This window comes from Notothenia coriiceps, unplaced genomic scaffold, assembly GCF_000735185.1.
Source record: "Notothenia coriiceps isolate Sejong01 unplaced genomic scaffold, NC01 NC01_scaffold00006605, whole genome shotgun sequence".
In the NCBI taxonomy this organism is placed as follows: Eukaryota; Metazoa; Chordata; class Actinopteri; order Perciformes; family Nototheniidae; genus Notothenia; species Notothenia coriiceps.
The window spans coordinates 112,288-129,144 of record NW_011339306.1 but is presented as its reverse complement, the minus strand read 5'-3'; the positions used below and the strand labels follow the sequence as shown (position 1 = coordinate 129,144).

Genomic DNA, 16,857 nt, shown 5'->3' with positions numbered 1-16,857 from the left:
TTATTATGTTCTTGATGTGTTAGGAGCATTGGTTTTCTGTTGAATGAGTGGCGGCTTATCCGCTCCAGAATGTCTACAGTATGTGTGTGTGCACGCATTTATGTGCATTTACCAGTGCATGTGTGTCACGGAGGGGGGTGAGGCAGAGTGTGCAGCCATCACTCACTGCTGCAGGTCAGCCCTCACACGTGACAGCAGGTGACCAGTGTCAGACAGGAAAGGTCACAGGCCTGCAGTCACCACTCTCACAGTTTCCACAGCTTAAAAATGCAGAAATCCATTCAAAATTTGAAAACACGCCGTCAAGGTATCGTCTGAGTTTTGGGTCATTGTTTGGTATCTATTGGCTAAGCAGCTAAACGTGCAAGCTCACTTAGCTGGATGTCTTTTGCCTGATGTGTTTTCTCTGTCCCGCTCTCCTCTCACTATTTCCTCAGAACTTAGACGACACGTAGCCTTTCTTCCAGGCTCGTCTGTCTGCACGGACCCTGATGACAGTGAAGTCTGGAGGCAGTGTTTTTGAACCACTTTCAGCCTTGCTTCTCCCAGTGGGAGTCCTCTGACTTGAAGGTACTACCTTATTTGTCTAATGTTTGACGCACATTTGACATTCACCTGTGTGTGTGTGTGTGTTTGCATGTGTGTTGGTGTGGACCTCGTTCACAGGCCCATTAGTTAAATATATAAAATGTATTTCTTTTTCATCTCTGTATCGCCTAAGGGGTGTTTTTCCTTGATTGCATTACAAGTAAGCTTTCCCTCATTAGTGGTAAGAATATTTAAATGTCTTATTATAGACAGGGGACTCCAGAAAATGCACGCGAATATTTGTATCTTTCTTGTGAGTGCAAGCCCATTTTTATGTTTTCCTGAGTAAAATGTTCATTGTTTAGGTTTTAATTTTCAGGGAGGATAAAATCTGCCGGATGAAGATTAGCTGTGAAGTTTTACGTAGGGAACCTTTGTACTAGCCCCTCCATTGTGGGAAAAGGGCATTGATAGGAAGGCAGATATAACTGATCAATAAGTAGTGCAGTTTTCTCCCCGGGCGTTCTTTCATATCTCTCTCTTGTTTGTGTTTTGAAGGGGTCGGGGGTAGGGTCTGGTAAAGTGGTGGGGTGGGCGGGCTTGTGCCCCTTTATCAATCAGGATTTTAATTACACACGTCTAGGGCGACAGCTAGATTAGAAACCAATCGACGCTATCGGCCACAAAATCTAATTACTGTTTATTGACAGATAAGGGCAGGCCCCCTTCACTTTTTCCAAATAAGATAAACCTCCCCCTCATACACAATGAAGAGCAGCTCATACTGTCCATGAAAGACTCTATGATAAGTAAACCCCCACCGGAGAATTCCTCTATGCTTATGCAGAGACATTACCTCTATGGACTTCTCTGTTATAGATGACACAGGATCAGTGTGAGGGAGCCAAATTACACCTCTACTTTAAAGTGCATGGGCTTTGTAATAGTAGAAGCCTTTTGCTAATACAGTACATGTGTGCTGAGGATGTCTTTCATCTTAGTAACCTTAAACCCCATGTTTCATAAACTTTAGTTACTCCCTTTTTTTGTGCAAGTTTCTCATAAATGAATGGAGTCTTAATGAGGAGTAATGAGTGACCCTTAACCCCGCCGAGTGCACACAGGTGACCCATCCTGCCTCCTGTAGACACACATCTCCCCTGAGGACAGTCCATCCTCACCCTCCTCCCTTCTCTCTAAGCTAGAAACTCCCCCCCACCCCCCCAGCCCCAACACCCTACGCACCCTAAGCCCGTATCGGCCGCTTTACAGCCTCCGTCACTGCACTCTGCCTTTAAAGCCGAGAATCTGCCTCAGGTAAATATGGAGTAAATGATTGGATTATTGTTCTTTCATTTGGCTGTGTAGTAATGGCTGGATTATAAACATTGCAGAGTATAGATTTCCTGTCAGATCCTATGAATCAGACATCCTTATCTCATTTCCAGACTGCTGCTCCACCCAGCACTGCCTTCTCCCAGCCAGGGAGTCTGGGGGGAGCGTGGGGAAGCCATGGACGTGCGTGCACACACACACACAGACACATGCAGATATAAACATAAACAGACAGAAAACAGGACACGGTTGCACACACAAGGGTTAGAGGGAGAGAGAGAGACTGTTGTCACCCAGCAGAGCACAGGCACTCCAAAGTCCATTCGAAGATTTCAAAAACCACTTAGGCCCCCTGTCCATATTTGTTAAGCAAGTAAATCTAAGGGCTACGGCGCACTGAATTCAAAGAGAGAGAAGAAACGGCGATGTGGAGAGCATGAGAGAGAGGGGGAAAGGGAGATAGATGTCTCCCAAATGAAATTTAGGCGAGGGTGGGATGGAGGGTGGCCGACAGCAGGTGGAGGGAAAGAGGCTTTGGACTCTCTGATTTGGTTTGAATCGCGCAGAGAAAAATGTTTGGGTTTGAATTATGCAGCAGTTTTGACCATGGCTGGAGATTGATGCCTGATTCATCTGATGCTTGGACATCATATCAGTAGTTGGGTCTGATATGTTTCATGTTTTTCTCTCCCAGCCTGCCTTTCTGCCTCTTGGCTGAATTTCTTTTCACTGGATTACCAACACTGTAATTGAGTTAAGGAGCTGTGTGGACCAGTAACCGCCGCACAAGCGTGCTTTTGTTGGAATCCATAAAAACTCACCGCAGAACTATGGGTAGTCAACAAAACCACACACGCAGAAATTGTATTACAAAGATGTAGGGTGCATGTACACAACTATGCAAGTGCTGAGATTCTAAAGCCTAGAAGAACAAACACAAATGTGAATCGTTTAAAGCTTTCATTCTTCCTTATTTAAACGTGCCATTCCAATTGTACATTAAAGTGCAAGAGAAGGCAGGAGAAATGTGCCCTTATCATAGGCAACAGTAATGTTCGCCATCATCATAATTCTTTTGAGGCCGACATTCAGATAACCATAAGAAAACCCCATGAAATCACATTTTATTCAAACCACTCAAAATTATGTATATGTTTTGTGGATAATATTGCAAAGGCAGAAAGGACCAGCTTTTTTGTACAGAAACCAGCATTGATCAAGTATAACTAAGATTTTTCTTTTTGAGTTAATCTGCCACTTATATTCATGGTTAATCAACATATTGTTAAGCCTAAAACATGTCAGAAAATGTTTTGTCACAAAACCACAAATTGACGTCCTGACCAAAAGTTATCCAGTTTGGAATGATACAAAGCAAAGAAAGCCAAAAAAAACAAATGTTGGATTAAAAGGCGAATCAATAATTTAAACAGTTTCACATTAACCATTATAAAAACCTTTGTTATATAAACTGAATAAAAGATTGTACGACATCATAAAATCTTCTTTTTATTAGGAATGATAGATCCTGGCGATATCTCAATGACAATACATATTAGAGCCATCTATCTTGTGGCTCCTACTTTAAATTTGGATTGTTTATGTTGGCCAATAAAAAAATAAAAAAATAAAACCACACATGAATTCATAAATTAAGCGATATTCTGCTTCACAGTCTGGATGATCTGTCTATGGGTGGTTGAGAGCCGCTCACTGGTAGTTAATATGCCTAACAGAGGGAACTGAACAGGACCGCTGTTGTCATTCCTTAGTGCTGAAGCGCTGTGCCATTACATTTATAGATTTTCTCTTTGATGGGATAATTTGGTCTTTATATCTCTCACAAATGAAGTGATCCTCAGTGCTCCTTGCGCAGCTCAATGTGCAGGTCCCATTTTCAAATACAGTTAATTGCATTCGAAAAGAATCAATGATACTTTCACAGTGACAATATCATTCTTTTAATGTCACTTAATTTCCTCAGCGAAATGATTACATCAATAGCCTGGAACCCATTTCTATCTTTCAGCATGAATTAATCTATTAAGGACAATAATTACACGTTTGTAATGGATAGGTTTTTGTGCTCAGAAGTAAATGCAGTCGAGTCTCCATTGTGCGCCTGGTTGTTGGCACTATCCTGACTGTCATTCAGTTTATGAATTACACTATCACCCTGGGAAAATAAATAAATAAAGGGTACCTCTGCTGCAGCTCCATGGTGGCCTTGTCGTGAGATAGCCCTCCCTCTAGTGGAGATGATAGAGTTGGTTAGTGCTGTCAGCTGGCTTCATGCTCTGCTCCACAGCTGAGGCAGTCAGGCAGTGATGAACAATGTAAAACGTGTGGAGGAAAAACCTTTCATGAGACAGGGAAATATAAAAAAAAAACTATATCAATCACTTCATAGAGAAATAAAAAATCACAATTCAAATCAAAATGATACAGAGGTTGTACAGTTAGATATACTGAATTGGAAATTGTATTTTAAATATGTTTTACATATTGATGTTTCTGGTATATATTGAATTTTGATATAATACTGATGGTGGGTGGGAAACAACAAATAGGACTCGAGGACCAAATGCAGTCATGAGGTACTATTTGGGCTAGTGGTAAGCTTACATTTACTATAATGTATGCATTGTTCTTTCAAATTGTGGCCTTCACAGTTTGAACCTACAAAACATTTTCATAGCAAACTACACTGAAAAACATACATATTTATATCCACCCCCCATAGAAGAATTTGTGAATACCTGGGATATGTGATACAGCTGTGATCCCTGCAACATACACTGCTATTATCCTCTTATTTATTCATCAATAGGAGAAAGAAAACGACTGCTGTGGTGTTCAACCTTTCAACGTTTGCGGTCATCTGACTTTTGCTCATGAAAATGTATCCAGCCCACCACAGGGGTTATGAGTACTACAGAGGCGAAATATACACATTTGACAGAATTCAAAACTTGAATTAGGTGTTTGGGAACTATACCAAGTGACTAAAATGACTTTTCCTTACCTGCTGGGTGCAAAGGAATTCACGAAACGGTCAAATACAATTAAAACGGTCAATATTATCAAAATTCTGCGGTGTTTTTTTAACTTCTACAATAGAATTAAAAGTGGGAGTTGAAGTCACGAGACAATCAGGTGGAACGGTTACATTTCCTTGTTCTCTGAATCACATTTGACCCCGCTCACCCCGGGGCTGCAGCCGGTGAAGGTGTTTGTTTAGCCACAGGGTGCGCGCCGGAGGAGGGGTTGATAGTGAGGCTGCGGTGTGTGACAGTAACACGGCGCGCTCAGACACAGACAAACCACCAGCACAACCACAACCTGGAGCCACCGTGCGCAGTGCTCAGCCGGGGAGGTGACAACATGACTTGTCCGAGTAAGGTACACTATACATTCATCAACGTTTATTTTTCCTGTTTCACATTCGCACCACAGCGTTTTGTTTTTTCCCAGTTCTGAGTAGTTTTTTAATTAAAAGAGAGTAAACATGTGTATGCATTTTCAATGTTAGCATCGACGCACCTGTAGCTAAATTACATTAGTGTGCACGCGGGTTAGCTCTAATTGAAACGTGTGTAGTCCGCACACTGTACCTTTTCCTCTGGGAATGGTGACTGAGTTACGTTATTGATTTTACCATTACTGTATGCATGAAAAGGTTACATATGGAGACTTTGCAAGGCCTAGCTGTCTGTTTATTTCCAGAGAAATTTGGAGGTACAGTGTTAAATGCAAACCATTATCAATGCAGATTTATATACTAGTTTTTGCAAATGTATTTTTATACATGCTAATTTATATTATGTAGTATTATGCCCTGTCTCACAGCAGAAACGAGTTGATATCCACAGACTTTAAAGACTTACTTCTGTATAAAAAACTAAATAAAGTCATTATTAATTTGTGACTATCAAATTACATTAGCTGGCAAGACTGCTTAAAGTTACTTTATTTTCTAATGTTACCTATTGTCAAGTAAATCTGACAAGTTAATTTACTGTTTACCTATTGCACCTTATATCTACATGTAATATAACATATACACAAGCAAGCATGAGCTAAACAGTGAATACATGCAGATATCTCAGATTTTATAAAAATGATTAAGAAAAATGGAAGTCAAAATCATTTAAACTAAAAAAATAAATATCTTGTTAGATTATCAACTCTGCTCCTGGTTGTCGTACTGCACTAACTTTGTCATGCCATGTGGGATGGAGTGTTTGCCTAGTGCAGCTCTATTCTTTATGTGTATCAGATCCCTTCCTGTCAAATCAACTGTCACATGCCGTGACTTTTTTTCATAAGAGCTGATAAGAGGCAACGATAGCAGCAGCAGGGCTTTCATAGCTCACACTGCATGACAAAAGTCAGTGTGGTGTCAGTGGAAAGGCTTGGGAGGCCAGAGGAAAATATGCAGAAATATGATTTATCAAGTGAAGGCTTTTATCAACTTGAAAGACAAAACGCAGGATAGATGCCAGGATAATGTTGCTGTCAGTCATAAGAAAGGACCACCTCTTTTGAGTAGTTACTAAGTCTCTCGATTTAAAATGTTGCAGGATCAGCTATTTGCTCTACTGGAATGATGTTGTGTTCTAGTGATTTGACTCAAAATCAAGGATGTTTTGACAGTTTTGGTAGCATGCAATATATACAAATAGTTTTTAAAATCCGAAAGAGATGGATTAGAATGCCACAACTTTTAAAGAAAATTATAGTTTTAGTTGATCATTGTGCATCTTGTTTGTGCTTTGTTAGGAGAACAGTTATTTTCATTTTGTTCTTTTCATTATAAGTACATTGTCTTATTGAAGAACTGTTTGATGGTGATTGTATTCCTCTTTAAAGGAACTAAACTGACAGGTGTTTGATTTGGCATCAATCTTAATTGGGTTTTCATTTATTTAGTCATTTGTTTTTGTTACAAAAAGAGAGCAGATGCTGTGTGATCTGTGCCACTATGGAGGCACTCTTGCTGCACATCAATAGGCCTGTGATGATCAATAGGGATTGCGTGTTATTTTTGCATTGATTATAGAAACGTGAGCCGATGAATGGAACTGGATTCCTCTCCAAGGGTTACACTGGTCCTGTTCAGGAGAGACAACGCAGCAGAGCGACCTAACACACCTTTTCGCATGAACCTGCTGGTAGATCTCGACTCCTCCTCACTCACCTCCTGAGGACTGTTGTCAGACACCTCGTGAGTTCTTGAGAAGTGCTGCTTCTTTTCTGCTTGACTCATCCAAGTGTCAGCCATTGCCGGACTGCTCATTTCTCCAAAAAAGATGCCATGGTAAGCTCTGCTCTTATAAAGTGGGGATACAGTAACATGGAGACCCTCACCGACTGTGAAATGGTATCTGCATTCTCTGCATTCTTATGGAGCTTGATCAACAGTGAAACACAGGCGTTCCTAAAGCTGGGGTTAGAGAAGACAGAGCTGGATTTTCCGCTGCGTTAGAAGTTGATGGGCTTCCAGAATATGAGTTATGGCTTGAGATCATCTCTCACAGGCGGTGAAAGGTTTCACAATGGTACCTCACATGTAACACTCGCAAATGGAGCTACACAGCTCAATAAATACATTTACTGTCCTTAGTGGGTTGAAAGCTATTGCTTTATGAAAGTGAAGTGCAGATGCACTCCACTGCTGGAGCTTCTATGCTGTGGTTTAGGCTGCTGTCAGCTTTGACTTTATTATGTGTTGTATAACAGTACAGCCTACTTTTTAAAATCTTACAAAATACACGAAAACTATTTTTTTTATTAAGCTGAGACATCATAGCTGTTTGGTAAAGTTTTCTGTTGTTGTCGAGTGAAGTCATTGTGCTTTGGCTTTCTTTTTGCCTTTGTGTGATCTCATCGTAATGAATATTATAATTATATATAATTGTTGGCATATAAAGAAATATGGACACTGAGAAAAAATGCTTTTCATTTCAAATTCATCAAATATGAACTACAAAAAAATGGAGATGCTTTACTATTAAATACAATAATTGTTGAAATTGTACGAGTACAATACAGAAAGAAAGCTTTTTCTATTAGATATTCCACACATGCTTGGTGCATGCACTGACCCAGACTTCTATTGAATATCTCCATTCATATTTCAATGTGGACATCATAGGATATCCAGAATTACACAACTATTTTTTACTAAATTCAGATAAAAACGCTGCATGTTTACTTTACGTCTCTGTTGTGTGATCGGGTGTTTTGTCTGTGTGTGTGTGTGTGTGTGTTGTATCTGAGCAGAGCGGAGTGTGTGAGTGAGCGTTTGGATCCCTCCTCCCCAGTGCTCCGCCGGCCCCTCTGTCGCTTTAAGTCCTGCCCCTCGGAGCCAGCCAACAGCAGCTGTTCCATATTCATCAAGCCCTTGAGTCTTAAAGAGCCCTATCCCGAGCAGGCAAAGAGTCATTCCCCTCGCTCGCGCTCTCATGCTCTCTCCATCTTAGCGCTCATCCCGCTGCTGCCTGCGCTTCTCTCTCTGTCTCACCCCCCTTTACCTCTCCGTCTATCTGTCCCTCCCCCTGCACACGCTCCCTCTCTCTTTCTGACACATACACACACTTTCACTTACATACACTCAGACACACTCTCTCTACAACACATATATACATAATCACGCACTCACTCCACACACATGCTCACGCACACACGCCGGTCCAACATACCTGTGCAGGCTGGGGGGAGCGTGCTGGAGGGGGCTTTTCTGCAGCGTTGTCTCTGAGGGTGCTGTGCCATCATTTGGGGAAGAAGCGGGTCTCAATTGTTTTCTCTTTCCTCTTCCTCTCATTCCTGGAATGCTAAAACTGGACTGATGGACATTTCAGAACTTTGTCTTCCCGACCCTCTCAGCTATCATAACCAGTAGGTGCACCTTCTTTCCTTCCTTCACTTTTAACCTCTTTGTTGTAATGCAGTTTTTATTTATTTTCTGTCTTTTTTAACTTCTCATTTGTAACAGTGCCTGCTCTAGTTTTGTCTCCTAAACCCCACCAGTTTCAGCCCTGAACCTTTTCCTTTCTTTAGCAGTGATTTAGTTTTTCCTGAATTCCTTCTTCTTGCTGTATTCCCTTTTCATTTCTACTCACACTCTTAAAAATGCACTTTCTCTTGTTCATTGTTTTAAGGGATCCTAAATCATGTAGGACTTGACAGTGTAGAGCAACAGGGCAGGTGCGCAGTGTATGTGTGTGTGCGAGTGTGTAGATTTATTGTGTGAGCACATCATGTATGCCAGTCTTTATAAATGTCACCCCGAGCATGGCTGATCGATTTAGCGTGCCATTCAGGAAAGTGTGTGTTTTATTCCTAAAGAATTTGGGGTACCTGTCCGGTTGGGTTAGGAGGTTGTTTGCTGATGGCTTTGTTCCTGCATCGGGCCGCCCAGGGGGAGTGATATTTTAAGGACATGCGATTAACGTGAAGCCGTGGAATTGGCGAGGATAAATTACACAGTTTAATATTTGTTGCCAGAGAAAGAAATGAAAGGACCCTTTAACCTCAGCGTGTCCCAGCCAGCGGCACGAGGCGCGCTGCGTGTGGACTGCTCCTGCTGGGACAGCTCCTTCACACTCTTAACTTTGCAAATCCCTCCATAGCTTACATTTTAAACAAAGTCAATCTCAAGCTAGGGAACATATTTATTTGTCGAATTTAAAAAATGTTCATGGTACGAATTTAATGAAATAACTTCAACATATCCCTGTTAATGTCTCAACCAAAATCAGGCATTAGGTGTGTGTTGAGATTTGTTAAGATGAATAGATCATTTAATCTATCGTTATTATATGATATACAATGTTTGATAGATATTATTGATGAAGTAGCATATGTGCAAAAGTGGGGTATTGTGGAAGACCAATCAGATGTTTAAAGACGTTTAATTCACAGTTTCCTTTTAACTGAGCATATTGAGACAATTTACATTTCATTTGGTTTCTTTTCAGTTGTCCTAAACATTTCAGCTTACATTCTTAAATTCAGTATTTTGTAACTGATCTTTTAATGTACTGAACATTATTTATTGATATCATGATTGAGGAGTTTAGTCTTTTTAAATGATATGTTAAAGCAATGAAAATAATGTGTAAATGTAAAGTAAAAAGACACATTGCTTCACTTGACCTATTTGTTCACTGGTGTTTTTTGGACTTTAAGTCAAGTAGTTATTTAAAAAGAATATCTTAAACATACATTAAATAATTGCCTTGGTTTTTCCTCTAAAACAAATTATTTCAACGTATTGCTACACCTTTTTAAAAATGACACCAACAGCAGTAACAGATTTGTATCAAATATTGAAGTGTATTTATATTTGTATTGTAGCTTTCCCTGCATGAATTTCCTAAATTGGAAAGCAAAACTAATATTGATATTTGAAAGCAGGTTTTCACAACACCCCACAATACAATATTTTTATATTTTCAATAAATGATGATCCTGAAATCTGAGGAGGTTTTCATTTTCCAATATTATTTCTACAAATGCACTTCCCAACACATTTGGATCATATTCATTGCAACAAGCAGAAACCATATAAACCTTAATACATCAAAAAAAGTATTCAATCATGTTGGAAATAATTAGTTTAGAATGTTTTTAGTATCAGTGACTTTAATTGACCTTATCTATTTTTTAGGTTATCAGACACAATTAAGACATGTGTTTCATTGGACTCTTAATTGTTAGTCAATTTATCAAATGTAAAACAATAAGTCCCTTCATTTGAACACGCTAGAACGTGCAATTAATCTTTACATTTAATTTGTTTTCTTCCTAAAAACATAAAACATGTAGTAGGAGGGTTATTGATTTAGATATTGGGTATTTAATAAAAGAAAGTACTGATTAATATTTAATGAAACTGCAGAAGAAAGGAGTTGCATTTCTGTGTGCCATGTTAAAACATTTGATTAATGTATACATTCAAATGAACAGTGCACCGTGCAAAGCTGAGTAGTGAACAGGTGTTTGATGTATAAATAACTTTAGTGAAGACGTGTTTGGAAATTGTTGGTGGTAAAATGGGGATGCCATTTATTATCCCTCAGCTTAAAAATCTGTCACAGTGACTTATGAAGAAATGATGAGAGTAAATCAACATTTTCCCCACCAACAGTTAGTTATTTGTGGGCTCTCTCCAGCGTTGGCCTGAGTGTTGCTAGTCACTTTGTTCCAGCAGTGTGTGTCTCTCTGCTAATTGTGCAGCGGTATTTGCACCCCTCACTGTGGGCTGTGTGTCCGTGATGCTTGGGTGAGAGGATTAGTGGGACGTATGTGCTCCATGTAATTAGCACAGCACTGTTGTGGAATCACTGTAGTATACTCTATAGATTGACCCGAGGGCACTGCCTGGGAATAACATAGAAACAGAGTTTAGCCTTCAGAAGAGAGTGACACGCTATTCAGCACACTGGAGATATATTGTTTTTAGATTCACATATTTTACTAAAAGTGAAATACTCTATAAATGTAATTACCTCAAAATGGTATTCTTACTGGTACGCACTCCCCCTGTTATGGACATTAGCTTGAGTCAAAATATGTCATGGCCCCTGCAGAGAGATGAGCCATTTACTGTTAGAGTCTGACAGGCTTATTGTTGATGTTGTTTTGCAGTGGCAGTTCGCGCCACTCAGAAATCAGCCAATGCTGAGGATTGTCAGTTTGAGTTTCTCTGTGCTCGCTAGAAATCACACACACGCGGTCTGAGCGGCAGTGAATTGAGATGTGACTCCTCTCTGCTTCTAAATGTTCCATCAACACCCTGGCTTTCCTTAAGGGCATTGCCACTGCTAAAAACCAACTAGGCTATTGAATTTCCTTTCATGAAATAAGAGCTTTTTAATGTATTTTGTAGAGAAAGCAAAAACAAGTTGGCACACAATGATGAATTAGATTTCAATTTATTTGACTTAATTCCCAGCTTGCTGCATTAGAGCCTGCAAACATCTCCAGCAGTCCGTCTGCTTGATTCTTATTAGGTTTCGGAAAACAAGGCGAGGGAATTGCATTAGTGTATCTTAAGTTAAAAGCTCTTTGCTCTTTGACCAAGTGTTTCATTGTTATTGGGTTAATCAGATTGTTGCTGTCTTCATGGAGATGCTATCGCAGGCTAGAGGCAGTGGTGGGTAACCAAAGCAGCCGTGCACAGACACTATCCAGATGGGATCAGCTTACGGTAATTTGGTTTCAGAATACATTACCAGAAGAGGCTCCTGGCCGAGAATGGCCACCGCGCTATGAGCCAGGAGCCGTGGCCTCTGTAGCTGCAGCTGACCAACCAACCCACCTGTCCCTCTCCCACCCTCCTCCTCCTCTCCCAGAGCTTTTAGGGGCTGTGGGGATGCGTGCCTGTTTAAAGTAATGTTTTAAAAATTCCGTTTGTCACCCCATTCTAAATACTTCTTCCTTGTACCAACAGGGCTTTGTTGTCCAATTCATTAGAGAGATTCCTGAGTCCACTGGCCACGCTGGAGCCCTCTCATTTCTGGTATCTAGTATCATTACTTTCACTGTAAATATGTCACTCAGCTCAGGCTGAGTGGGGGGAGGGTGGAGCATGTTGTCCCTCTTCAGGCCAAATGGGGATGCAGAGTATATTGACCCTTTGGATGTTCACTGTTCTGTAGCTTCATACTTCTTAGTGCTTTCACTGTCTTTTAAATCACCTAATTATTTGTAGTAGATGTCTTATTTTTGGGTGATCTAGTATGTAGGTAATTGAGGAAAATTATAGACAGAGCATGCAACATCCAAACTTATTCTGTTCTAAAATATGATCATTTGTTTTCAATACCATGCATACAAATCTGTCAAATTGGTCATATTGGGAGTGTAGCGGCCAAAATCTGATACAGGGAGTGCACTTTTTCAGTGTACACATAAAAGGAAGTCTACAGAAAGTATCAAATAGTTTTTTTCAGTTCATGTTATTCTAACATGCTGTCCTCTGAGACCCCATCTGATATTTGGCCTTTACACCTCTCAGTGATTAGCCACCATGCCTCTTTGGCTATTTCACAACATTAACCTGCACAGAAAACCACCAGCCGTCACCGCACGCGTCCCTCCTGATTTCTGATCCATGGTAACCTTGGACACCTCCACCGCAGTGTGAGAATCTGTTTAAAAATAACTAGGTCCATTAGTCGAGAAGCATAATGCTAGCCTACGTGGGCTCTCATGCCCTTGTGGCAGCAGAGTGCTATCACTGACACGGTTTGTCAGCACTTCTTCCTGTTGCTCCAACACTGAAGGGCTCCTCTTCATCTACACCATACAGTATGGAGCAAACACTTACACACACAAAACATCTAGAATGCAGAGGTTCAGAAAGAATAAGTGCAATTTTTCTGCAATACACTCGAATACAGAGAACCCTAATTTGAAGATTTCTGTGTTTGCCATGTTTCCTACGGTATTCACCATTAGTAGTGTTTTAGAGCTGACTAAAACGCTTCTGTTTTTCTATGTCCACTAATTCGTACTTGGTAAGGAAATGTGATGTAAGGTGCATAACTATATGGGTGTTTATCAGTGAAGGCTATTGGTATTGAACGGCCAGTTGTTTGAAGGTTATGTTTCAGAGCAGTAATTGAAATGCAAAATAACATTAGGATCGATGGTTAGCTTTGTTTATTTATGAAATCAATATTGAAACCGTCCGTCACGGTAGCCGCTCTGATTCTCTCTGACAGCTTCACCAAGTCTCCTCTTCATGGTCGGGGCGAGCCTTGCACCCATTACAGCTCTTAGGCCGACCTCTTTTTTTTCTCTCACTCTATGTAAAGCTATGATTTAACGTTCAGGCTTAAGTTAAAAAACGCAGTCTGTCGTTTTAAGGAAAAACTGTGTGACTTGGCATCACCATCCGTTAAATAAAAAAGACTGATGCAGTGTGCACACCTATAGCAGCTATGTTATGGGTGTGTCATCCAGAGACAGAGAGTACTACTATCACTCATCCCTGATTTGCCCCAGGGAAGAAAATGGGACCAATAACCAGCCATTAACAGGGCAGTGTGCAAAAAGGCCAGCCACTACAGGCCTAGTTTCTCTGTGCTGAACAAGAAATTCTATTGACGTATCTGATTCTTTTGACCCATGTCAAATACGCATTTGCTTATATTACAGGAAATAACAAGGACCCTTTTTTCTCAAATTTAAATATTCTATAATATCCTGTTTCTATAAATTGGATAGTTTTCAGAACTAAACATTCATAATTATTTACAAATACATTCATACTTTATATTATTATTATTTTTAACTTTTTAAAGAGATGCTTCATATTTAAATTTAGGTCAATCTGATTATCAGGCCGGGTTCTGCCTCTCCGTCCCACAAAACGTTATTCATTACAGGTTGCATTTGTTTGTCTCATGTCTCGTAAAACCCCTTGTTTACAACGTCACTATCGTAACACTATTATTCATCTGATCACTGACACATTTGTTAGTGTAAAAATGTGAGTGTGTGTGTGTTTGCCTCTCAGTGTGTATTCTTCCTCGAATTATACAACTGTGTGTCTTTTTCCCTGCTGGTCACAAAACATGTTCACATTAAAACACCTCCTTATGAGACCACCCCCACAGTGCTAAGTGCAATCGAATGGCCGCATTGAGAGGCTGGTTGTTGAACCTGCCACTCGCAGAGCCCCTCCCTCGCAGTACATCCGCTGACACCAGACGTGGTGAGCGCTGAAATGTTTAGATTGCCCCCCAGAGGAGACGCATTAATTCAGGAAATATCCCCAAAGTTTAATTATTCCTGAATGGTGTGGTGGTGGACTTTACCGTATAAATCAGTTAGGCCCGCCCGTCTTTTTATTACCAGCACTATTTATGGGGAATGTGTGGCAGCTGGTAGAGATGAGCCTGTAAAAAGCTAGAGGCTATTGCTATGACTATGTCTGCTGCGGTGGCAGACACTCACAGCAGTAGTGTTTAAAGCAGCATCAATTCATTGTGGCTCTGGTGGAAGTGCGTGCTACAAACCACCATTTCAATATGAGAAGTTAAATTCCTGTTGGGCTGTTATTTTACCATGGACAGGATCACACATTTAACTGTGAAGAGCTGAGCAAACATTTACATATTTGATTTGATTTAAATCATCCTGGATACCTGAACGAATGTTCTAGTATTCATTTAGCCTTGCATGTGTATGTATGTGTGTTTGTCTGTTAGTATTTGTCTCTTCTTCTTATGAAGAGGACAATTTATGATGGAGTCAGGTTCTTTGTTTTATCAAGGTAGAGGTCCCCCCTAAACAAGGACGGCCTATCAGAAGAAGATTAATGAAGTAATTTCATGCATGGCTCTATGCCTCCGTCCTCCTGTACGCACAGTCACTGTGTCTAAACCTGTGATTTACACTGGACTGTGTTAAATAGCCTTAACCCTTTAGAATAATATGTATTTCTGTTTGTGACACATGCACACAAACACAGTGCAAAAAAACATTCAACCAAATGAGACATATCCTTTACCTCTAGGATAAAGTGAACCAGTCTCTTCGATTGGACCTTTTGCTCAAATTTCCATCATTCATATTTTATAATCCCCCCTCTTTATTTGACATAAGAAACCCTACTGAGCGTACGTGAGAGGTGTGCTGTGGTTGATATCGACTGGCTTTCCACATCATTTATGGCAGTTAAACAAAACCTGGCCTTAAAAGGCTTTTGGCGCAAAAAACTGAATTTTTATGACTTCTTTTTTCAATATAAGTCTGGACAGGTCAGTGATAGCAGCATATTACCATACTTAATCTTTTTCTCTGACTTTATCGATTAATTATAATATTCATTTGTAATATTAGGATCTGCTGAACCTATTTGGTTGATACCATCAAGATGTAAGAGGTTATGTGAGAAAACCATAACTTGCAAAACCATAATTTACAGTTTATTACAGCATTTCCGTCACTGAAGAGGAGAAACACTGTTCCACTTAAATGTCAAGAAAATAAAAAAGCTCTATTTTTGACTTTAGATTTTTAGCAATATATTTCATCGTTCAGTTTTACAGTCATGAAAGACAAAGAGCTGAACTGCTGTCAAACAGAATAGCTTACAGTTAATACACATTTTGAAAAGGAATGGTCTACCTATGCCTCAGTATTACAAAGAGTGTATGATGGTATTGGTATCAGTGTATCATGTGTTTAGTCTGATGTCACTACCCACACCAGCTTTGGAGTCTTTCAATATACACAACGTTATTATATAGAAGCTGTTTTTAAGGGGGATTTTTACAAGTGGACTATAATTACTTTTTCTAGTTATCACGAGCCATTGTACATTTATGTTGTTAAATTATACCATGGCCATGCCACTTAATGGATGTAATGGAAACTAATCTTTTCTAATGAAAAGGCCGAATTAGAAATTTGATCCCAAATGTACTCCATGGCAGACTAGACTTATCATGAACTTCTTTTTTTACATACAGTATGATGAGCTGTTCAATTCAGCAGGGAGCTTCCCCACTGGGTCCGCATGGAAGTCTGTTAACTCTTCGCTCCCCACAGTGGGGAGTTCAGACAACTCCCTCACATCCCCCACTGACAGTAGCTCTGTCATTATCCATTTTCTTCTCTCAACATCCTGAACTCAGCCCCTTATAAGAACCAGATCTGCCCAGTGCGGCCCAGACAGTTTACGTCAGACAAACAGCAGCGCCTGTATCACAAGAGGCCCTCTCTTTCCTGCCAGCAGCATCTTTAGAACAGGAAGCAGCGAGAGGGGGGGATCAATAGATGTGATCTGCTTCTTGGCCAGCGCTATCTTGTGGTGCCGCTGGAGCATGGGGCTCATGTTGTCGTAGTGGAGTGAGCTCATAGCTCTATAAAGACTACAGTGACATCGCTGTGGAGCAGCTAAATATAATCCTCTGCTGGAGATTGAAAAACTTAATTGCCCGGGCCACAGAGCAGCATGGTTCCCCCCCCCCC

At 40.3% G+C, this 16,857-nt stretch overlaps 1 protein-coding gene across 1 annotated transcript in view; it reads left to right on the top strand.

The window, feature by feature from the left end:
- Window positions 1-8,329: 8,329 nt before the first annotated feature.
- esrrb (estrogen-related receptor beta) overlaps window positions 8,330-16,857 on the top strand; it is a 26,750-nt gene continuing 18,222 nt past the window's right edge. The window contains exons 1-2 of the mRNA XM_010769194.1: window positions 8,330-8,763; window positions 12,323-12,391. Coding sequence (XP_010767496.1) covers window positions 8,714-8,763; window positions 12,323-12,391 — 119 coding nt within the window. The 5' untranslated portion in view covers window positions 8,330-8,713. The remainder of the gene's footprint in view (window positions 8,764-12,322; window positions 12,392-16,857) is intronic.